Here is a 25965-nt window from a genome sequence, read left to right on the forward strand (position 1 = left end):
AGCTGTTCCAATATGTTGTATACCACACACTATATGCCACATACATACATGTATTCAACTTGTGCCTAGAAGTTAGATAACACATTTCATGCACACAAGTATGTATATGCAACCTGTTCCAAGGCGGACCTCCCCCATTTCGTACGCCCACTTTCGCCATTCGAACGACTTGAAATGAATATTGTGCCGTCGGCGGAATATCCTTGGGCTGATTGGAGAGTGAATTTCATGCTGCAGCTGTTTCCAATTCATCACCATTAACACATTTTCGGCTTGAGTGCATCAATGCCGCTTTCTTGTTGTTTGGCGCTCACGGCTTTCGTTCTAATCATCGTCACAGCGAAAAGAATGAACGATAGAAAAGTATTTGGCTGCAAGTTTCCCAAATCCCATTTGGCCCGCTGCATTTTTCAAGGACACACAAAAAGTGAAAAATGTCGAGCACTTTGCGTGCTTGCCTGCCATGTGGCATGTGGCATGGTGCATCTCTGGGGACTTTCGGTGGCGGCACACTTCTCGGAGGTTTGGGACTGAGCGACCTGCAGCTGAAATTTGAATTTGCGACTTTTATTCAGAATTCGAGACGCTCGCCTCGAATGAGAATTCTTCTACGAACGTCAGCGAAACACAATAAATAGCCGATCGAAAAGCATTAGGTGAATTAATTGAAAAACTCAAATGCCAAGTCGAGGCGCAAAAGCAACTGGTTCTCTCACAATAAACGAAAACCCGTTTTATAGCGCAGGCCATCGCATCTCCTGCTAAATCGATCTTAGTTTCTTGATTTTTGTATTTGTAGTCGCACTAATTTCTTAAGTAAATGCAAATTTGTGCGACCTACCTGTTTTGTTCTCTGTTTTGTACTGCGCTGACGACAGGTGCTGTGATTACACTTCGACAAATAGTAGATACTTAAGTGATTATATAATAGATTGTTTGATATTGGAAAATTGTTAGCTAGAGAAGTAGTGCGCCTTAATGATGCATAGAAATAAAGTAATACTTTCGCATTAAATGATATAACTTAATGCTTCTACACTTCAATTTTTGTTCTTGTTCCTGTGCAGCGCATGCCATACAGTTGCAAACGCGTATCTATCAGTACGCATTCTGCCGTGTATCTATATATCTGGGCGCATGCTTAGCATTGAACGACGGTGGCTTTTGCCATCTCTTCGATTTATTGCTCATTTTGTTTTGTGGTCGGTGCTAAGCGGGCACGAACAACAGCAAAATGAGTAAAAAAAAACTTTTTCAATGGTCAAGGTCGTTTGCAGTCAAATCGAATAGCCACAACGCACACTTGAGCCCCAGCACTACCAACAGAAATAACATATAAAAATGTTTGTATAATTAAACGCCATTTTAAACAAATAAACGCGCGTCGTCAGTCGTTGATGCAGATTTTGTTGTTGCTGTTTCTGTTGGTCGCGCTTCGGTTTTTGTGTCGTCGCATTTTTAATTAGCAATGAAATCATAATAAAATAAAACATCTCATGCATAATTGAGTTGCAAGTTGGGGCTTCATTGCCATGCCATTATGAAAAAAAAAAAACAAAACTGGCTCAGGTATTCATAAGTAACTAAAACTGCTTCGTGGGTACGGACTCGTTTAGATAGGTCTTAGGTGGAACAAATTTAAATTAACGATTCATAAGCGCAGTAGAGTGAGTTATTATTAGCATCGCGGTACGGCAGGATTTCTCAACATTTTAAATTGGCCAGCATTATGTCGAACTCAACGGATTAAGTAATCAGTATAATCAGTATTATAGTAACAAATAAAATAGGTAGCTGTAAGATCCTAAATATAAGGTGTAGGTACCGAGTTTTCGCAGACCTTCTAACCTCATACACACACACGGGATCCTTTCTTATAGGGGGCCTGCTTTCAAAACTATTTCTGCGGACTCCTGTAATTCATCCTGTCGTCTGCTTTCCATTATTACACGTTCTCAACGCTCACAAGATTGCTTCAAACCGATCTGTCTCTATCCCACATCTGCCTGCCCCGGTATCGTTTTGATATGTGAATGCCTAACACGATCCACGCTTTTGAAAGATCCGCCCAGTCCAACCCGAATCCCGCCACGCCCCTTTTTTCCACCAATCTCGCAAGATGCCTTGCTCGTTTTGTAAATAGCTTTTTTGAAGACGAAAGATCAAGACAAATCAAATCAAATCGATCCAATTTAAATGTTTGTGCCTATCTAAATGTGTGTGTGTTTTACTACTCGAAAAATGCATTGCCACTCTGACAACTGTATCTATATCTACAAGTTTAATGCGAAGAACATACCTATATATTGCCTAAATGTTTACTGTATGTATATTTATTATTGCTGCATAATTCACTCATAAATATTTTTTTCTTTTTCTTTTTTCATATAAACGTTAAAAAAAAAAACTCGCACATTCCACCACAAAACCACCAAACAAAAACTAAAAATAAAAAACTAAATGAAATTAAAACTGAAACATAGAAGGATCGTAAATAGAGTATCAATATATGTGCATATGCATATATAGCGACGTACACGAACTGTCTCTGTCACTGATAGCGATCGATAGCTGTACCTCCATGTGTGTGCATGAGTGGCAGCATCAGTAGCGTACCCAAGGACCAAGGACCTCATCCACATAGCCCATCAATCTCACAGATGCCAGTGGCGGATTCCCCCCGATAAAGGCATCGAATCGAATTACATCGCATCCATTGGACGAGGACGAGGACTAGGACTAAAGGACAGTGACTGACGCATCCTGCGCTCGTTTGATCGTTCGTTCGCTCGCTCGCTCGCTCTATCGCTCTTTCGCTCGCACGCACCAAAAAAACCAAACAGAAATACCAGAAACAATACCAAGCAAGCCAAAAACCAAATAATACAAAGCTAAACAGACGCCTCATTACCAAACATCGAACGTTTCGTTGTCGTTTAACAAAAAAAAAAAAAAAAAAAACCAGAAGCACAGCAACCAAATTCAATTCAATCAAATCAAGTCCAAGCCAATCCAATCCAATCCAAGATCCAATTAAATTAAATCAAGCCGAATCCACGAGACATAGAAACTGAAAAGTAAACAGTAAGATCAACAGATCAACGAAACCCAAAGCAAAAAGCTAAAGCAATCATCAGTCAAAGTCGATAACCAAAACCAGCAACATTCAGTTAAAAATGGCCGAAGACGCTACCATGGAGACATGTCCAAGTCCTGAAACCGGCGACTCACGCAAAAGGCCACTCGATTCCGATCCGGAAAATGAACAAACTAAACGCTCACATTTCAGTTCCGGTAAGTTGACCAAAATCCAATCCAAATCCAAATCAAAATTCAAAATCAAATTCAAATTCAAATCGAAATCAATATCGAAATCGAAACTCAATTCATTTCGCCAGCAGAAGGAAGAAATTGAAATATATATCTCAAATCGCTCTTGCATATCCCCATTATCGTGCTCTCTCTTTTTCTCTCTGTCAATCTCAATCTCGATCTCAATCTCAGTTTCAATATCAATCTTAAGCTCCTCAACTCGACGCTCTGTGTATATCTATCTCTCGTTCGTTATCTATTTATCTATCCATTGCTTTTTTATCTCCGAAGCGTATAAATAACTGATTCAATTTGTTTGCCCAACTTTTCTGCCGATCGTGCCGTTTCCCTTCTTTATTATGTGGTCATGTTGTTGTTGTTGTTGTTGTTATCACAATATATCCCCCCGATATGCGTACCTACATATATCTATGTATATATATACTTAGTATCTATGATTTTCTTACTTTTTTCTTTTAGTCGTTTGTCGCTCGTGTTATTTATTGTTGCTGTTGTCGTTTGTTATTCAGATTCAATTAATCAGCACGAGAAATTCATTTGCAGTTTGCCCCCAATACGTTCGATGTCAGTTTTGCAACCGAACAAACGAACCAACGAACGAACGAACAGGCAGCAGACTTTGATTCGTAATTAAGCCAGATATGGCGTATACGCCCCGAGGGCCCCCTCTACACGTACACAGCTACAGTGTACATCTTAAAATGACAACTGGCATCTGTTATATGGCATACAGCGGTATCTAGTACCTAGTGTAGTATCTGCCTGGCTGGCGGCTGTATCTTTGCGCAGGATTTGGCGCCGAGACATTGTGGGCCCAGTTTGACCCAATTTTGGGCATGACCTCCGCCTGCAATCTCCTGCAGCTTCATCAATGGCCTGCAATTAGATACAAGTGCTGTCCGTGCACGTCCCTGAACGTCCAAACGAATGGCATTTGAAAAGCTCCTCCCTGCTTCACTCATCCGACAAACTGAACTGCAGTCGGGACAGCCGAGGGGGTCACAAAAATTCATATGGAGATTAGCATTTAAAAGAAGAAGCTCCCAATCCGTGAGCTCCATTGCCAAACCCATACTGCCTGTCTGTCAGTCAGTCTGTCGGTCAGTCGGTCTGACCACAAGCTATTAACTAGTTGCTTTGCATGATTTGTTCGGCTCAAAACCAGCTGGCAAGCTCCAAGGTGAGCATGCCACTACGCAATCGAAGTACCTGTCGTCATAGCCACGAAAATAGCAAAAGGTGTAAGTGTTAGAGTCGCACTGTCGCCCCCGCTGGCTTTTGGTATTTAGACGGATAGCAGTGGCTAGAGCCAGAAGCGTGTAAACGTGTTTTCGAGTTTCCTAATTGTCAATTGGAAATTATGAAGGGTAGATTAGTCCTCGGTTTTCGTTCATCACAGCAGGCTCTCTCAAATACGTCAAGTGTTAAAATCCCAAAAAAAAAAATATCTACAGAAAATAAAACAAAATTCCAGTGTTGTCTTAATGTTGCATCAAAAATTTTAAGTTTTATCTCGTGAATTGGAATGCGGAAGCTTTGTTCGAGTAAGTTCAAGTTCGTTAAATAGGCAAATATAACTTATTTCCATATACTCCACTCCATTCATTAAAGCAGACACTATATTATATGCTCGGGGACATCCATAGTTAATGGGTTAGTTCTGCCTAAGAATTTGTTTGCTTATGAACAATGCCATTTTATCAGCTGTTTGTTTGGCCAGTTTCCATTCAAACCGATGGCATTATAGATGAGCCCAGATAAATAGATTCGTTACATGTATGTGTACAGCTGGGCATTTGTAATTAATTAGCCACCATTGAGGCTGCCTGTTTGCTGGACAGAGAACAGGTCCATGTCATATGGTTTTGGGTATTTACTCACGTCGTCGTTTTATTAGTTTTCTGGCAATTTATTTGCTTAGCTGCCTTGACAGTCATTTGTTTTTTGTGTGCTATCTATTTAATTTTTTCAGTTTTTTCTTATTTATGACTGTCATGGCTGGAATTCTGTGTAGCTGGTTGGTGAGAGAGCAGCGCAAAGTTTTTGAGATGCACAGAGAAAAATAATCTTCTTAAATTCTAATAAGTATTTAAGGTGTAAGGTTTTAAAGTTTAATCCAAAGAAGTTAGGAAATTCAAACAACTTTTTGTCAACAATTCTTTTAAGCAAGAATTCAACTCTTTACCATATACTTAATTTTTTTTTGACTTATTGTTTTCCGTGTAGCCTGGACTAGAAATGCGTCAGTTGGCGGGGCTGCTGCAAAGGAAATGCAGTAAAATCGAGGAAAATCGGGGCGGTGGGTCAGCGTGGAGGTTTTGGACGACTGGTGGCGTGGCTTATGTAATCAGTACTGGCAGGGCAGCTGGAAAAGCGTGCGAATAGTTGGGGGTGTATACTGTAGCGAACTCTAGTTCGCCGTAAGAGAGAGAAGCGAGAGCTGCTCTCGGCAAACGTTGACAGCATGGCAAGCGGTTGACCTACTTTGATGACAATGCGGGTGCGTACGTGTATCTGTATCTGTATCTGTGTGTGCCTGTGGTCGCTCCGCTGCCATCGCTGCTTGCCTGCCTGCCTTTGCTCGGTGCTTTTCGTCTAGGAAGGGTCCTGCGCAGTAGGACGACTCGAACTCCTCGAACGCGGCGACCATTCAGCTGCACTGCAGCATTTGGCGCCATTGCAGCTGCCACAGCAGCCGATGCAGCCGCAGCAGCCGCAAACGCAGCAGCAACGTCCTTGAGTGGTGGGTCCTGTAGAACTGGGTTGGTTGCCTCGATGGCAGGCTGACTGACTGCCTGGCTGGCTAGATGCAGCAGCTGAGAATGTGGTATGGCAGAATGGCAGTATGGCAGTGTGGCATGGTTGAATCTCAAGTGCGTTTACTGCCTAGGGGCTGTGTGCTCTCTCGCACTCTCACTGTTTTGGCCACAATCTGAACTGATATCTCTGTGTCGTGTTTTTGGGTTACCTTATTCTTAGGTGCATTCCATTGTTGCGGCTCGAGTGGCCAGGCATTTGGTGTGACTGCACTTGTAGAGCATCTCGAGTGGCCTACTAATAACTCAAGGGGCCAGGCAGTTTGACATTCTTTTCGGGCCAGTGATTAGGACAAGCCCGGCTTGCCTCAATAATTGGGTCATCTGAAGTCCTTATATTACGCATACGCAGCGTGGGTCAGTCCCAGTGGTAGCACAACTTGAACTCACAACACTTTTCTCGTATTTCACAAGCTCTGTTAGTTGTTCCTATCTTGAATAATTGTAATTGTGTAATCTTAAAGATTAAAACTAACAACGGGGCAGACTAACTCGCTTTGATCCCTCTTCTCGCCATTAATATTATATGCCTCTAACCGAATTTGGCTACTACTTCACCGTTTTAAATCGCATTTTATATAATCTCAAGGGCTTTAAGCATAACTTCCCGTTGTCATTTATGGATCGCTTGGCAAATCGTTTGGTTTAGCTTCCACATTGAATTCTCATCGTTTTGGTGGGTGAAAACGTGACACGTTCACTCTTTTCGCCGCTGGCTTATCACGTTGGCTTATTCCGTATCACATGTTGCCACAGCAGTTTCTATTTTCGACACACACGCCGCCCCCTTTTGTGTCTTCGCCCCCTGTTTGTGTATTGCTCTCTCCCCGCCGCTCTTTGGCGTTGATAATGAACCGAGTGACATGGAGTGAAGTGAGGCAATCATCGGCGGGCCAGCATTAGATCATATATACAGACAGAAACGACGACGACATCATCATGATGATCATGATCATCATCGTACACTCTGACTCATGAACCTCACTCGCCTCACTTGCACTGGACAGACTCTCCGGATATCTCTCGCTCTCGCTTGCTCGCTCGCTCCCTCGCCCGTCAGTAGATTCTCCAATTCTCCGGCTCTCTGGCAAACTCTATGCTTGAGTCGCGGCTCCGTCTTCGCATCGCACGGAATTCTTCAGTGCGGTTTGGTTGCTCGTTTCGTGCGCTCGCTCGATCGCTCGCTGTTGCTCGTTTTCCACACACGAATTCCCAGCTAACGCGCAGCCATTTTGACAGTGATTTTATTGGTTTGGCTCTTTTGGCCAGCAGCATGTTGTTCGCCAGAACCACCTCGTCCACGTCGATCAGTCCGCCCGCGATGATGATGCAGCAGCACCAGCAGCAGCAGCAGCAGCAGGATCCTCAGAAGCTGGGACAGCAATTCCATCAGCAGCCAGCATTTCAGCTACAGCAAAGCTTCTGTACGTTTCTCGGTTAAGTGTAACTCACTGTGTTCACCTGTTGTTGTTTTGTTGACCTTGGTAATTAGCGTGTGCATTAATAATTATAGGGTTTATCTCATTCGGTATTTGCCAGGAGCTTTGCTAACTGTATATGCCATCACCTGAGCCCTCCTCGGCGGGCACAAATACAGACAACCACGTACACCGCGGCGTATGCGTAATATTTCGATATTAATGTTAGCCAACGTAACGCGGCAATTAACGTCTTGTCATCTTGGTTTATCTAGCGTTTCAAGGTCGCCTCTTGGTTTGTTATTCTCTCGACTGAAGTCTTAGGCTCGACACACACACTTTTCCATTGAAATTAGCATTTGAAAATCGCTGAAAAGCCTAAGTCAAAGCCAAAGTAAAACCAAAGCGAACCCCGAACCAAAACCCACACAGAGCAATGTATTCAGTTCAATGCCAGTCATAATGATTATTCAAAAAAGCACTAAGCAATCGACAAGTCGAGTTGAAGTTTGACCTCAGCTCAAGCTGGGATCGGATTGAATCGGATCGGGCTTTATATTATCAGTTGATTCTCAAAATCAATTTCGAGTTACACAGTTGTTCGTAATTAACTCAAGAGTCACGCGGCCTCTCTGTCTGTTTTTTATTTTTGAGCTCTCAAGTACTCGTCGTACTTAGGGCTCTAACAAAAGTATAAAATAAGAAATACAAAATTGCCGTCTTGAAAATGCGGGAAGCAAAACGGCGGCAAAACGTAACCTTGAAAAGCGATTTGAATGTGGGCAAACATGTCTCACTCTATCTCTGCGATTGTGAATGCCTGTGTGTATGTGTATGTGCGTGTGTGTTCGTTTGAAAGAGCCAGCCAAAAATAAGTCAAGACACTCGTGGCCATGCCCAAAAACTGCTCATGTTGCTCGGGCTCTGAACAAAACGAATAAAAAGAGACCACAGATAAATAGAAATAAAAACACACATATTATATCCCTCGAAAACAGCTCCAAAAAGGGGAGACGGATTTTGGGGATTTTACTTGTATTTTTCTTGGCAAGAGACTTCTTACTCTTCCTTTGTTGCTCAACCGTCGTCGTGATTTTTTTGGCATTTTGGCGAAAATGTCCGAAAAATGTGTTATTTATGCGTGGCACAAGTTCGCATTTCCACGGCGCATCCAGTTCCAACCAGTAGCTTTTTTTAACTTCGAATCCATTGTGTAATCTCGGAGTTTGGCTCTGGCCAACCAGTTGTTAATTTGACTGCCATTATTTGGCAAGACTCACGGGTCTGGGCAGGTGTTTTGGTGGGCATTTCATCTTCTACTGGCAGCCAGACTTCTCAATGGCGAGAGCTATAAATCAATTTTAAGAGCCGAAAGGGTTTCGGTTTGTGTGAAAGATGATCTCACAAAGGTATTCAGAAACGCCCACTTTGCATGTGTTTTTTTCAGATATTCGTTTGTTTCCGTTTCAGTTTGTTGTCGAAGTTAGTTTTTTTTCCCTCTCGAGTCAGATGACATATGTATATGTACCTATTCAAACTTGAATTTAGTTATTAATTTGTGCCTTCAGATGATTAGTGAAAATTACTGTGCATCAATTAAACAAAAATATTGTTGCGCCTCATTTAGTGCTTGTGTGGTTCAGTTTATTAGAATGGAACCAAGGTCTTTTGGTTCGAATCAAATAGGAGTAGATTTTGGTTATTGGAGAAGATGGTTATTGTGTGTTCTAGGCAGAGATACCATCCCATCATCATTTTCAGCTTCTGCCCAATCATCAGCAGACCTTATCAACTGGCTTCCGCTGTTTCATCAATTAAAATGCTTTCAATTCGCTCAATTTCATATATGACCATGATATTTGTTACAGCTTTTAATACATCCGACCACTGTGTTGCATATTACCGTTTTTATTATCGTTTTTCTGTTTGTTTCTTCTTTTTTTGTTCTTTTTTTTAAACCATTATCGTTCATGCATATAAATGTGCTTGTAATTATCGAAAGCCAACCATAGCGCAAATATAATTATAGATACTACACAAAATGTAAAAATAAATTGATGTGCATGCCGCACAGCAGAACGATAAAGTTAAAAACGAAATGAAAGCCAACCCACAAAGTATATAAAAAAGAACATTTTCAATAATCACGAACAGTTGTTTTTGTTGTTGTCCCCACTTAAAGCGTGCGATTAGCAATAATAGAAAAAGTCGCGTATAACTTTTAACAATCCAGCAGCAGCAGCAGCATTTCCACAAAACCAATGAGAAAACTCTTAACCGAACTCAACTCAAATGTGATAATTCCAAGCAAGCAAAGCAGTTAAAATATGTTGTGATAAAGCTACGCAAGTAATGACTAAAATATAAAACATATAGAAAAGCCGAAAGTTATTAAACAAACCAAAAACGACTGAGATCAAATCGAGGAAAACAAATGCAACACATTAGCAGAAGATCATCACAAAATATCGCCGTCCTGTCATCGAGCCAATCTTCAAGTATTATAGCATCTACAGCACCTGCAACATCTCCTCTGAATTCTGAACTGTGAACTGTGAACTCTGACCTCTGAGCTCAACTCTACAGCTGAATGGTAAAGCATTGGCATTTTTTTCTAAATGTCTTCCATAGCATTTCTGGATGTTGTGTAACAATCGTCATTAACAAACGCCATCGTACATGGACATACTCGTACTATCTCTCTATATCGCCATAGCACCAATTGTCATCCAACTACTCATGTCTGTAAGCGAATATGTATCATAAAGTATTTTTGTTCCGATGCGAGCGATATAAGTTCCATCCAAGACAGATGCAATCCTGCAATCGACAACAAATCAATCGATACCTTTGCTGAAGCTTGCTGCTGCCGCTTTCTCTGTCTCTGTCTGTTTCTCACTCCGCCTTCTACCTATACAAACTATATATATATATATATATATATATATATATATATATATATATATAGTCGCAGTCGCATCGTAATCGTTGTTGTTGTTATCGTACAAAATATCTAACAAGAAATCATCAAGAAACCAAAAAAATGAACAGGCACCAGAACAGAAGAACACTAAAATCGCCATCCAACAACACCAATATCTAATCAATATCGAGCTATCGTCAGCTATCGAATCAAATCGAACTAAATCAAGTCATCCGGAAGTCGAGCGACCTACTAAACCACTGCGAAGTCACCACTCAATCAGCCCGATCTATATATCTCTATATGTTAACTTACAACCACCGCATCATCATGAAGAGCATTATACCAAACAAATCGTAGAAAAAAAAAGAAAAGAATAGCAACAAATGCACAGTCCAAAGCCTTACAAACTCGATTGCACATTAAACTCGATGTGTATCTATAATGAATATGCAATTCAGATATCGATGGTGAGCGAGGGGGAAAGAGACAGAAAGCGAAGGTCCTTGAAGTGCTCTATCTACCTATCTATCTCTCTCCCGCTCGCGTGTGTGTGTGTGTGATCAGAGGAGAGCGAAACCTATGAAAAGCCAGCTTTATCTAAACAAATTTTCCATTTCTTTTTCTTTCGTTTATTGAACAAAGTTTAATAATTGGAAAGCGGCGCGTAGGTTGAATCAAAACACTGAACAGTTAAGAAAAAAACTAAAGCCCAAATTGCAAATTACGAAATATAATAAAAAATTGAAAACAAATAACGCATAAATCAGTTGATCAGTGGATCAGTTGAATAAGGAACGAAACGAGTACAATCGATTCAAGGCAGCATCAATTCCGTCAAACAAACAAAACCGAAGACTGAACGGGAACGACAACAATTCCAAGGCAATGGAGAGTATTATGAAGGTGGCCATGGACAAGGCGGCCGAGCAGCTGATTCAGCAATTTGGTTTTGATTACTTGCAGCAGCAGCTGCAGTTGCAACATCAGAACCAACACAACAGCAGCCCACAGCAGCCACAGCACCAGCAACTAGAACCAGAAAACGAACATCTCACATACCAATATCAGCAATCAAAGCCCACACATATGCAGCAATTAGCTTGTAACTATCAGCCACGACATTCCACAACCACGTCGTCGCCCTCATCCACACATTCGCTGGCCAGCGGCGGCGGCAGCAGCAGTAACAGCAGCAACAGCAGCAGCAGCGACAGCAGCAGCATCAACATAAGCCACATCAGCAACATAAGCAACATCAGCAACATCGGCAACATCAGCAACAGCAATCATAGCAACGCTGCATACTCATTAGCCGTTCATAGCTATCAAAAGCAAATAGAAAGCCCGGCTAATCCCAGTCATGTTCCGCATCATCAGATGGATCTATCGCCCCTGAGTGAGAATGGTTCGCCAAATGGGACACCAGGTGCCCAGACGCCGACTGCAACAGCGAGTGGCAACACGGCAGCAGCACTCGCATCAGCAGCAGCAGCAGCAGCAGCAGCAACATCAGGAGGCAACGGCAGCAGCATCACCAACTGCAACAGCAATAACAGCAGCAGCAGCAGCAACGCGCAACAGCAACTGCAGCTGGGCAACTATAAGACTAACTCCTGCTGGTGTTACGGTGAGTCTGATTAAGAACAAACAAACAAACAAACGCAATCAGCATCAGCATAGAACTATCAAATCAAAAGTTGCGCACAACTTCCTCTACTACACCATACATAAAATGTACACCACTTCTCTATATAACTATCTATAACTATCGAGCTCGCTACAGCCAACAAATATCAACCAACCAGCCAACAACAGCATCAATCACCACGTCGCCTCATTCTAAATGCCGCCAGCAACTTAAAAGCTGAACCAAAAAAAAAAAAAATGTACAAAGAAAAAAGTATCAAGAACGCCCAAATGTCAAACGAACTGAACTGAACGCTGAACAAGAAGCCACAAGCTATAAATGAATTATCCATTAACATTGCGTTGAAAGTTTTGATAGAAAATAATCCAAACATCATCAGCATCCACCAATCCAGCACACATTTCGATACACAAGAAATAAAACCAAACCAACAAACACTCATAAAAAAAAAACTAAGCAGCTAAAACAGAAACAAGCAGCCAGCTAAAAAAAAATCCAAAAAAAAAAGAAATATATATATATATATATATAAAAAACTCATATGCTAATCGTACGCTTAAATGTGGGCGTCCATTTCAATTTCGTTTGTGCCTTAAAATATTATGTTTTGTGTATACACGACTTTCCTTCAGCATTCCCTAGTGATTCATGAGTGTTGCATAAAGATATTCGCTTTGGTTTTTTTAAATAGGATTTCGTTTGCTCTTTTGTGTGTTTCAATTGAACGAAGAACCAATTGGTTATGTTTTATTGGCAAATCGTATCAAGATTTAATACCTATGCCTATTAAAGTTCACTTCGAGTGTCCTTAAAGCTCTTTCCGGTGCAGGAAATTAAACATACTTGTCGCCTGCAGGATCCAATCGTTTAATCGCGTGCCACATGCCCCCGCATTACGCATACGTCGCGTGGTACGCGACAAGCACTTGCTGCTCGGGCTTTGCTTTAACAATTTGCGTGTTGCAGATTGCTCCATGGCATTTATTGTGGTTTAGGGTTGGAGTGGGTAGAGTGGAGTGGAGTGGAGTGGAGTGGAATGGAATGGAAAGGGTGGTCCTGACTGTGTGCCAGCTTGTCGTTAGCCTAGTTTCCCGTCCAATCCTGCACACAATGCATACGAAATTAGTCTCCAGTCTGCCTGCTGCCATCATCCTGCAAGCTCTGCCACCCCGCCACCCTGCCACGCCCACTTGCAGCTCCATGGGCGGTCTCTGGCCAGTGTGCTGCAAGTGTTATTTATGACAGTCACATAATTTAAGCTGCTGCACAGTGTCAACAGCAACGCAGCTTCGCAACAGCGTTCTTGGCCTGTCCTTTGTGGCCCATAAAAACGCTAAGCAAACGACTTTATGTTTTGTTTTTCTGTCTTCCTGCATATTATTTACCATGGCCATTTTGCAACTCTCGCTTATTTACGAGTATTTTGCATTGCAGTAGAATTTCGTAAAAGAATTTCACCAATAGCACTCTATTCATACGGTATAAGTGATAGATAACTGACAGATGCGTCCGGCAATTGGTTCAGTGGCGGAAATTGGCCAGCATGGTGCTAAATATGTGGTCGCAATTCGCTTTCGTAGCGAATTCTTTGCGAACCGCATTTTCACACATGCATGCAAAGCAGGGCAAATGGTCCAATATTCCCCCAGCCCAAGCGAATACCCATCCCCCGATACCTCATACCACCCAATGTCAGTGCATCGTCGTGTGTGTGTGCGTGTGTGCGCGCTGTATCTAATTAGAGAAATACTTTTGAAGGACACTCTGGCGCTGAGTGGCAACGGGACCGACCAAGACGCCGACAACGTCAGCGTATGGCACACATTTCACCGATGCCGTAAGGAACTGGGTGGTGGTGGTGGTGCCTCGGGGGGCGGATGGTGGCTAAATTTAAACGAACCGAGTGCGCCCAAGTGGCATCAGCAGAGTCTTGGGCTGCCACAAGTCGCCATGCTGCACGATGGCAGGCAGTCAGGTGCAACGCGCTTAGATCATTCCATGCCATGCCCGTTCCATTCTATTCCATCTCGTTGTTTTGCTAGCCAATGCGCTTGTGTAATAGAGCGTCTCCGCTTGACACATTTTATTAATTGAAATTTGTTTGTTTACTTACTTACAACTGGCTGCCGTCGGTTGTCTTATGTCGTTTGTCGGCGACTTGAGGCTGTGTGACGCAGATGATATCACTCATACGCAGGGAGGTCCCACTGCATTCACATGCATTCGCCACATTCCCATCACTTAGCCGTGTAATGCCGTGCACTGCCTTCAGATCCCAACTTATAATCATTGTTTCTGTCTTTTTCTTCTTCTTTCCATTTCAGGTGAGTCAGTTTGTTCTGGAATTGAGGTTGAAATTGAAAATAATAACAATAATCATATTCATCATGGTAAGCTTTGTCACACTTTCATTAAATACCATTAAATCCATCTTTGTCTAGCCAAACGAACGACTAATTCAAGATTAATACCGACTAAAGCGTAGCTCTATATCGTTTTCTGTATCCGTAACTAGATCGCTGTCTGTTTTTAATGCCGCTGCCGCTGACGAAAGCGCGCTTTTTGAACCTGAATTCGGACGGACTAAAAACGAAAACTGATTATGCGACCCAACTGACAACGGAGCACATTAACCTTCGACCCTTTGACCAAACTTATGCTTTGACTTACATTTTTTTCGTATTTATTTCGTTTCTTTTTTTTCGCTTTTGTGTGTTGCCCAAGTAATTTGCGGGGCTTTTTCTTTCGGCCAAGCCAACGACCTTCGGAGAAGAAGTTAAAACGGGCTTTCATATGTTTCGTGTGTCGCCAGCATTGTCTGTTCCATCTCATCTCGAGCGCATATCTTCCTCATGGCTTGCCCATTACAAAAACCACAGAAAACAGACCACAGTCGATACACCACGTCCACGCCCACGCCCACGCCCACACCACCATAACCAATCCATGCCCACACACAGCAGTGAACCATGCTAATCCACTAAACCAAGTCGAAATCGAAAACTATCTATCTGAAAACTATAACCAAACTAACCGAGTTGAAAACTCAACTTTACGAACGTCCCTCGTTGTGAGCGTCCAGCCGAACGAACAAACGATCGACGCTGAAATGCTGTTATTATTTTTAATTTGTAACCTGCCGAATGAGCTAGAAACTAGATCTAACCAACAATAATAACCAGATAACTAGATTGTATGCAGCAGCCAAGGGCGCACACAGACTAACTAACCCTGTAACCTGTACCAAAAACCTCCTAATCTATTGACGAAAAAAAGAATAGTAGCCCAATCCAAGAGAATCTCCCGAGACTAATCCATTGGTCGCCCTGTGAACTCCTCTCGATTCTTTCATTTCAGGCGAGACAACGTATCACATGAAAATACTGGTGCCCGCGGTGGCCTCCGGGGCCATCATTGGCAAAGGTGGCGAGACGATCGCCTCCCTGCAGAAGGACACGGGTGCTAGGGTCAAGATGTCCAAGTCGCACGACTTCTACCCAGGTGAGTTTAACTATCTCCTCCTCTTGCTTGCTTATATAAAGTAATGGTTTTAATCCTTACCTTGCAGGCACCACCGAACGCGTGTGCCTGATCACCGGCTCCACGGAGGCTATCATGGTCGTGATGGAGTTCATCATGGACAAGATCCGCGAGAAGCCCGACCTGACCAACAAGATCGTCGATACCGACTCAAAACAGACACAGGAGCGCGACAAGCAGGTCAAGATCCTGGTGCCCAACTCGACCGCCGGCATGATCATTGGCAAGGGCGGTGCCTTCATTAAACAGATCAAGGAGGAGAGCGGCTCCTATGTCCAGATCTCGCAGAAGCCCACGGATGTGTCGTTGCAGGAGCGCTGCATCACCATCATAGGCGACAAGGAGAACAATAAGAACGCCTGCAAGATGATCCTCTCGAAGATCGTCGAAGATCCCCAGTCGGGCACCTGCCTGAACGTATCCTACGCGGACGTCAGCGGCCCGGTGGCCAACTTTAATCCGACCGGCTCCCCGTACGCCACCAATCAGAATGCCATCAACTCGAGCACCGCTTCGTTGAACTCCACGTTGGGCACCACGATCGGCGGTGCAAACTCGGCGGCCAGCCTGCTAGTCAACGGCACCGGCATCAATTTGTCCATCAATCTGGGCTCACCCAATCCGGCGCCCAATCTAGCGGTTGCCACACAGCTGCTCGAGCATATTAAGGTTAGACTTGGCACATGCCCCATCTATGTAAAAATGGCGTATGCCTAATCTACGTTTTATATCATCCAAACAGGTTGCCATGCGCGGCTCTGGCTATTCGGAGACCGTAACGAACGAAGTTGTCGCCGCTCTGAGCGTGCTGGCCAAGTACGGCGTCCTTGGAATGGGCGTGGGTGTGTCGCACACCAACGGCGCCCACTCAACGCTGGGCAACTTCCTGGGCGTAACGACGCTGGACCAGCAGACAGCCGCTGCCGCATCTGCGGCCACCGCCAGCAATGTGTTCGGTGCCGTTGGCCAGGTAAATCTGGAGCAATATGCCGCAGCGGTGGCCTCTGCAGCTGCCGCCAGCCGGCCGACGCAGTCGCAACTGGACGCTGCCGCAGTGCAATTCGATCCATTCCGCCATTTGGGCTCGGCAACGGCGCCGGCCGCCACGCCCGTCTCACTGAACAACAATAGCTTTGGATTGACGGCGACCACGGGAACGGCGACCACGGCGCAGCTGGGCGGTCTAAGCAAGAGTCCCACTCCCGGTGACCTTAGCTCCAAGGACTCGAAAAACGTCGAGGTGCCGGAAGTGATTATCGGCGCTATCCTAGGTGCGCGTCCATATTATTATCCATACTAAATTGCAAAGAACCAATCAACAGAGAACCAACCACACCGCAATTTTCTTTACCAATCCCAATCCCAAATGCCCCACCAAATCCACACGTTTGAACCCACGCACCTGTGAAATTCCCGGGCGGGATTATATATTCCACCAACCAGAAACCCACTCCCGTTACCGATCCCAATCCCAAGCCCCTATTTTTTAATTTGGCCCTAGAGCCCATTAGACATAGAAACAAAAGCCAAGCAGACACAGGCACATCATTGCAGACTCATTCCAGAGAGAGAAAAGAGGGTACGACTTATTGAGAGAGATATCCCATTCTAAGCATACAACGCATTCCGTGAGACATTCCGATAGACATTCGCAAAGGCTTTCCCAATAAATTCATTGACACTTATAGCGAAATTTCTAGTCAAGTTCTTGCCTCTCACCCATCCGCCAGCATATATGATCCATGATCCATGATCCGTCTTCGATATTGCACCTATTGCACCGTGTAAACATCCGAAATAATTTCTCCGAAATCACGAAAAACCCAACCCAGAAAATTCGCACAGAACAGCAGCATCCGATAGCTTAGGATTATAAGGCAGTAATTAGGTTTAGCAGTTAGGTTGTGCATTGAGTAGATTGAATAAAACACATTCACTTTTCCATGTTGTTTAGGCCTAACGAATTTGTTCGATATACTTACGTGTAGCTGGGCGGATCGCCCAGTTGGCTAGTGCAATTCGTGGGTAACCATGCGTAAAATATAATTACATTGTTTTTTCTATTTAAATACATTCTTTGTTACGCAGTTGATTTTACCTCAGTGTCAGTTGTAAGGTCGTTAGGTCATTAGGTTAGGCCCACCGTGACCCCTTTTGCAGCCAATTGACCATTGTTCTTTGGTTTGATTTTGTTTTATTTTTATTTTTTGGCGTCCTTAACACATTAGCGCTATACACGCCCAAAACCTAATATGCATATATATATATATATATATATATATATATATATATATATTGATATATGATATATACATATATTACTATTATAGCCACATATATTACCCATACTATCATTTAATATCTTGAAAATATTTAACATAAATCTGATGCAAATATTCCAGGTCCGAGCGGTCGTAGTTTAGTTGAAATTCAACATGTTTCTGGCGCAAATGTGCAAATTTCCAAAAAGGGCATATTCGCACCTGGCACTAGAAATCGCATTGTAACCATAACTGGTCAGCCGAGTGCCATTGCCAAAGCGCAATATCTAATTGAACAGAAAATCAACGAGGAGGAGACAAAGAGGGCGCGACAAATTCCATTAACCACTGTTGTGAATTAAAATAAAAAAAACAAAAAGTACCATAACTAATATCCGAGTAAAGCAACAAAACCAGCAATCTTAACAGAACATCAAACAAACAGGCAAAAAGCAAAGCAACAACAAACAAACTACCCCATACCCTCGACGGTTTTCCTCTAAAACTTGTTAATTTCTTTGAGAAACGAGAGGAAAATTTAAAAACCTAAAACTAAAAAGAAATGAAATGAAATGAGAAGGGATTACAAAAAGGAAACACCAATTGTTATGCTTGCAGCTCAGACTTAAGCAGTTAAAAGCGAAAATAATAATAATAACGTATTGCAAAAATCCATAGATTTTGTTCCAAGGCCTTCACCTCAAGAGATTTGCTACTAACGCCCTTTGCCTACTAACGCCCTTTAAGAAAGTGAAAAACGAGATATGCGAAGTAGTGAAAAATCTGTAAAAATACTATATGCGTACTACCTTCTCAGCTATACATTGTTGCATTTGTTTGTCACGATCGTTAAAACGTAAAAACCGAAAACAAGTTATATTGCCAATGGCCAATTGCCAGTTAGACACAAACTAGTTGCGAAAGAAGAGCGTTTGGGTTTTTGGTTTGTTTGTGATGCGTATGTTTGCGTTGCGTGTTTTGTTTTTGGTACTCCCAACCAACTTATACGATACGATACGTTACATGGGGCATATATACATATGTATATGTACACAGTTGTTGAGTCTTGTTTATATATATTATCTACACACATATGCCCATACATATATATATATACATATGCCACCACCCACTTACACACTTACACACCGCCCCCCCCCCCAAAAAAAAAAAACACACACCTAATTATTAGCATTATGTTGAGCTAAACGAAAATCAAATGTATAATGAGCGAGCGTTTTCAGTGAAAACTTCAGGTGATTCTTACCCTCGAAATAAGGTAAATATTTTACTACACCAACCCCCTCCTCACAGCCACCACAGACAAAAACACTTGCTATGGCTAATACTGCAACTGCAAACCGGCTAGTGAAAAATACAACTTCAAAGAGTTAAGCAAACAAAAAAAAATAAAAACATAAAAAGAGTGACTTTGTTGACCTTTTCGTGATTTCGTTAAAGTTTTCTGTTCCATCTGTTCTCTGTTGTTGCCCCACTCCCTCTAATTGCTTATCGCTGTTAATATATATATATACATATATAAACTTTCCACCTACGATTCTACAGTCTGACCTCTGTATATGAACACTTTCGGAACGCTACAGTTGATGTTGATCATGATAATGTTGTTTAGTTTTAAATACAGTCCGATCCGATTCGATTCAATTCGATCGGATCGGATCGAGTGGTATTAATGTGTTGCGCGCGCACGTGAGTCTCCTTTTGGTTATGATTTTGTGCTCCCGATTTGTTACTCCTTATAACTTTTGTTTTATGTATACATATTATTTATGAAAAAAAAAACACATTGCGATTTGTTAGTTGCCAGTCTGAGAACTGCACTTCTTACCTTTTTACTTATTTTTTTCATTGTCATTTTGCGTTTGTTAACCACTATTTTTTTGGTAAATTTAGCACATTTGTTTCTTACATTCTAATTTTAAGCCTTACATTTTCTCACCTAATGCATCACAAATATCTTAAAAAAAAAAAAAAAAAATTTACGAAAACAACATAAAAAGCCTTAGCAAAACAATTATTTCTTTGTAAAATATTCACATTAAAGCATTCATTTAGGGGTTTCTTCATACGTCAAAACAAACAATCCACCAAACAATTTCCCTTATTAATTTTAAGTATTGTGCAATTATTAAACATTGTTTCAACGAACATTTCATAACGATTATATGTACATATCTATCTAGAAACGCAGTGTAAAGACAAAAGATGTTAACATCACATTTAAAAAACTCCCTGTTCATATACACACAAAATACACAAGGATAAAAGTACCCATACGAACACCACTCACCTACAGAGAGAGAAATGCCTTACTTGTAATGAAATTTTTCTTATTTACTTTATTCCTTACACATATAATTTAGAATAACACTTCTTTTCGATAAATAAAACGAAGATGAAACGAAATTTAAATAAAATTTGACTACAAAACCAACAATGAAAACCTGCAAAGTTTATTTTCTTGTTTATTTTTGGAGCGTTCCGCGCACCATCCCAATGACCACCGCAACCACCATTACCACCCACCCATCCACCCACCCACAAGCGCCGCACCACCACTAACCCAATCGTGTTTCCAAACCAAATCAGTCTACTACAACATTATCATGACGAATCAAAATCAACTCAATCAGACAGTCAGCCAGTCAATCAGTCAACCACTTCTTTGCTCAGTTCGAGGTCTATTTCGATTTCGATTCAATCACTGAAAACGCTCATCACCGTAGTGAAATAAAAGGAAAATGAAACAAACAAAAACCACAACGGCAACCAATCCTAAGCTAAGTCTATATATTTAAGTTGAAAGTTGTTCTTATTAATTTTTGCTATTATTGTTAAAACTTACCTACAATTGTTCTTATTTGTGCAATATTTATATAATACGATTAAAATACAAAATCAAGTGAAAAACAGAACATAAATATAACACAAAACGAAAGAGATGTATAAGCAAAAACTAAAGCTAAATGTGGAAACAAAAATCCAGAGAGTAAATTTGAAAGTACAGTCGTAAATGCTAGTGTGCCTTGAAATATGCATTAACATCCAAAAAGAAAAAAAATCGAAAACGTAAGGGGAAGGTATAAGTAAAAATGATGTTGGTGTTTTATTCGAACCTATTATTTTATGAGTATCATAAAGAAAAACGAGAATAAGTCAAGCCAGAGATCGTTACAATTTGAAAGTACATAAATGCAATAGACCGTCATAGAACAGCAGAATTCCACAGTTTCAACTTTGAAACGTAGCTTAACAAACAACAACAGCCAAAATCACAACAAGCATAAGAACACAGATCCCCCTTCGTCCACCCCACAACAACAACCAGTCAACCAATCAATCAGCCAATCAATCAGCCAATCAGTCAACCAACCAATCAACCTACCAATCCAACAACAAACGACATTTATTTCTACTTCTTCGCCTTACGTCAGATCGGGAGTGCAACGAACCTACTTCAGAGCCCCCAGAATCGAAGCACTATATCTATATGGTCTATCTATCGCAATTCCCAGCATACACACACACACACACACACATACACACTCACAACCACACGCTCACATGAGATACACCTGAGTAACACACACTCACATGAGACACACCTCTTCTCCCATACATTCACACATTCGTACTAAATATCAGTATCACTTGCGCCTGCTCACTGAGTTATGTTTAATGTATGAGTTTTATATGATATCTAAACGTAGTAGAGGAAGGAAGAAGAAATAAACACAAATATATATACTTATATTTGTACTGGATCTGTGATATGTATTTAAAAACAACAAAGAAAAAGAAAAACAACAAAACAAAGCAAAAATATATTTATTAAAAGGAAGTCAAACGATACTTGAAATTAATTATGAAATAATTAATTTTTTAATGAGACAACTAAGAGAAATGAAAAGCTTTACTTGAAAAGCAAAAAAATCTCCCCCGAAATCAAGTTCTCAATTCATCGATGCATGGACAGTTCGCTAGAGTCTAGACTCCAGGCTCCAAGCTCCAGACTCCAGGCTCCAGGCTCCAGAGTCTAGAGTCCCCAATCCCATATGCATACGTATTCACCGCAAAAGGTCTTTGCCAGTTCCAATCACTCCGTTTCCCAGAAATGTCCGATTTGCGAGCCAATAGAGTAGATCCCCCCGCGTGGCTGAGGGGGCGTGACGAAGGGAAGATGGGAAAATGGGAAAATGGAGCTACTCGGGTGTCGAACCGATCGGATGAGAGGTCAGATCCGATCCCATCGGTTCAAAGGACCCACCCGCGTCCCGCTTTCGACGTGTTTATGCTTGTTTGGATTTTATTGTTTAAATGCGTTTGTTATTTGCTGTACAAATTGAAGCTTCACGCAACCCGCAAAAAACCATAGTTGGGTGGCTTCAGCACCGCCTGCCCCAAATGCAAGCTGCAATTTGGAAGTTGCAAGTTGCACCATTTAGGCAGAGTCCTTCGGCCGCATGATTGCTTTGTGCTTTCCATCGATGCTTTCCACTGTTACTGCCACTGGCATCCACGAGAACCCACTTATCAGGCACATTCGTCACGCAACTCATCCTCTATCGAGCACCAACACCCTCTCCCGAGCACCAACTATCCAACTATTCAGCTATCCAAGAAATCAACTATCCGCTGCAACCCGATACTAAACTAGTAAACTTTGGAAAGACGTGCGCATTCATTCAGTTCGATTCACCCAGTACACAGACGAGTTTTAGAAGCTTAGGAGTTTTATTAACTTATTGAAAGGCATCTATAAACAATAACGATGGAGGGATGGATAGGTGGTAGGGAAAAAAAAGTAATACAGCTGTTATTTCAACGACGGAGTCTATTAGTGTTAAAGTAGTAAGCATAAAAGCGACTTTTATTAACTATATACATACAGTGCATAAATATCTAAAGTAATTCAAATTCAACTTTGAACATTTTGAAGAATGAGAAAAAACCCAACAAGAAATATAGCGAAGTTGCCATTAATTTTGCACTTCGAAATGAAATCCGCATGTTGCTAAAAATACAAATATGTAAAGAGGAGTTCAATTTATCAATCAAATCTCGTATAGTACATACAAATATTGCATACATACATAACTACATACTTAAAGCGAAGAGAAGCGAGCGATGAGAGTAACTTTAATTATTATTTGTTATGCTTTGCCACCCACACTGTTATTAGAACAATTAAACATTACGATGCGTATGCATTATACATACTCGTATATAAATGTACACATACACCCCATATGCATATGGTATACCTGTACGTATACCAACATACATGGAAGATGTTGCGAATATGTTTGCGATTTGATGCGAACCCCGCTGGTATTTGATAGGTCGGAGAACTAACTGAATCATTATATAACCTCATTATAGCATTGTATGTATAAAATTCTATCGGAAAACTCGATCGGCCGAAACAATTCGGCTGCGGAGACGATCATTCAGCAGCCACAACAAGAAGCATACAACATTAGTAAAATATTAAATACTATATATATATACACATACACTAAAGGTATAAAACGTAGTCGTTAGTGTGATAAATAAAATTAATATTAATTAATTCAAGCAAATAAAAGTGGTTTAACGATTCAAACAAAAGAACCCAGTACCCAAAAAAAAGAGGAACGTGCAGGGCCTCAATTTCCGACAATGAAAACTGCAGCTCGGCACGGACCCCAAAAGCTATTTATTTATCTGCGTTTCCATTTGGCACAATTCATTTAGCACACATGGGTCTGCAGCAAAACCAATATGTAAAGTAGCCGAAAAAAAGATTTTAAAAAACTCCCTCAATCGAATGATCGAAAGAAGTTAGCCCCAGGCACGAGATATTGCTGTGCAGTATGGGATGTGCGGGCGGTAAATATACCTTAGCCGTAATGCCGTTAAATGATCCTAGCCATAAGTCATATAATTCATGAAACTACATCACAGTCATAGTGAAAACAACATACTATATTTCAATGAAATCTTATTCAGTGTACAAAATAGTTAACGGCAAATGAATATTAACTTTCGGATCGTAACAAGTAAAAGTCGAATTTTCGAGTCTTCTTCACTTAAACACTTTCGCAACCCAAAACTAGGCCGTTGCATACGTGAGTACCTTAGAAAACAGTAACAAAAGTTAAATAGAAATTACGGCCTTCACGATATCTGGCCAATATCAAAAAAACAGCAACAGGTCCCGCTCCCCGAAAGTCATTTCGCTCAACTCGTAGTAGTTCCCTCATTTCTCACATACAAGCGACTAGAGATCCCCAAAAATACAATCGATTCGGTAGCATTACTTTGCGATCCTCTGAAAGTTTCCCCCGAGACCTAGGACATCCATTGCGCTCATGGGGATATATGTATCTCACGATCTAGAAACACTAGTGCACTCTTCACTCGACGTCAAATTCCGATGCACACTATAGGCATTACGAACAGCAGCAGCAGCAGAAGCCACACTTTTCGATCTCTCAATAGTTTCATAGAGAAGAATTAATTATAATGATATTGACACGGATCGATGATGGTCATTCGAAAGCGCGGAACATTAGCAAAAAACAAAAAAACAAGCAAAACATCATGGAAACTCATTCAAAAGTAAAAGTACTAAATCTTTTATGATTTGACTGTGATAATAATAATGACAAAATGAGAAATGAAGTCGGAAGGTGTAAACAAATTAACGTATATAGAGTATTTAAATGTATGTAAATACAATGCAAATGTAATATTAACCTAGGTGCGAAACGAAATGATGGCTCCAAGAAAACAGCGCGGAATAAGGCAAATAGCAATCCGGCAATCCGGTGTGTGGAGAAAGTAGAGATTGTTGATTAAATAGCCGTAATGAAAACGAAAATTCGTTGCGCAGAGTAACAAGTTTTACTTATACATATTAGCAAAATATTTAAATAAAATTTTAGCAAACCAAATCCCTTTCTGAGTGCAAACGAACCCAAAATAAAAGGCAACTGAAGGTCCTAATTGAAGTAAACAAATTAAATGCGAAATGAAATCAACGATATTTAGTTATGCTCTATTTACAAAGTATAATCAATTGAAGTTTTTTAAAAATCAAGTAGCAAAGCAAACGATTTTATAGATTTATTCATTTAGCATTTGAAAATCGCTATGGTAAAAGTTCACACATAACCACGGTATAAAATAGGTTTTCTTCATTTCGCTCAATTTCATTTAAAGAGGTATAGATTTGAACAAAAAAAAAAAACCAAAAACCAAAACGTACGACAAGTAACAGAAAAATAGTCTAGTGAAATCTTTAAACAATTAAATCAAAAGGTATCCCTACAAGAAGATTCTTTAAAGTAGCTCATTCAAGTTTTAATAAATCGAGAAAAACATAATTTTTGCAATTAAACAAAACGATAAGAAATTCTGTACAATTGCGAACGAAAAGTATGCAAACAGTTACTCCTCTCTACATACATATATATGCATAGCTATATAACCCCAAGTGAATCATACTCGAACAAAAAAATGAAAACGAAAATGAAAAAGAAAATTAATAAGAAAATGAACAAGATTATAATGCAGATTGCGACTAAAACTTTACGGTAATGGCGCGCTAAACGGCCAATAATAAAATGAAAGCTAAGCTAGGTAGGCGATGGATCGGTACCGACGTTAGGTACAGTGCGGAACATACATGTATATCGAATGTAATGGTTATGTTATGTAATGCGTTGGCGCATCTGTATGTATGTAATAGTATTTATAGAAAATTTGTTGAATACATATATACACACGCAGACACACAAACACAGAGAAACACTCCAACCAGGAAAGCCAATAAGTGCATACTACATACACAGAAACATTATAACGATCCGCATCCAGGATGGAAAATTAGAAATGCAAAGTTAGGACGGTACATAAATGAATTACGTGAATTACACACTACACATTTAAGAACGATTATATAAAAATGACAAAACTAATAAAAATTATATTATAATTCAATGAGCTTTCACTTCGA

General features: G+C 41.0%; 1 protein-coding gene across 18 annotated transcripts in view; it reads left to right on the plus strand.

The window, feature by feature from the left end:
* Positions 1 to 25955, plus strand: part of ps (pasilla) — a 37561-nt gene extending 11606 nt beyond the window's left edge. For 2 of the 18 annotated variants that reach the window (NM_001043227.2, NM_001202274.2), the window contains exons 3-8: positions 2484 to 3294; positions 14466 to 14531; positions 15499 to 15642; positions 15710 to 16350; positions 16424 to 16952; positions 18084 to 19104. In NM_001043227.2, the coding sequence (NP_001036692.1) occupies positions 3177 to 3294; positions 14466 to 14531; positions 15499 to 15642; positions 15710 to 16350; positions 16424 to 16952; positions 18084 to 18304 (1719 nt within the window). In that variant the 5' untranslated portion in view covers positions 2484 to 3176 and the 3' untranslated portion in view covers positions 18305 to 19104. Of the gene's footprint in view, positions 1 to 2483; positions 3295 to 4720; positions 4878 to 7289; positions 7574 to 9800; positions 10161 to 11135; positions 12121 to 14465; positions 14532 to 15498; positions 15643 to 15709; positions 16351 to 16423 lie in introns of those variants that run through there. The other 16 variants (NM_169280.4, NM_169281.4, NM_001202272.2 and 13 more) reach the window with 14 other exon arrangements.
* Positions 25956 to 25965: the final 10 nt, after the last annotated feature.

This window comes from Drosophila melanogaster, chromosome 3R (genome assembly GCF_000001215.4).
Source record: "Drosophila melanogaster chromosome 3R".
NCBI classification, from domain to species: domain Eukaryota; kingdom Metazoa; phylum Arthropoda; class Insecta; order Diptera; family Drosophilidae; genus Drosophila; species Drosophila melanogaster.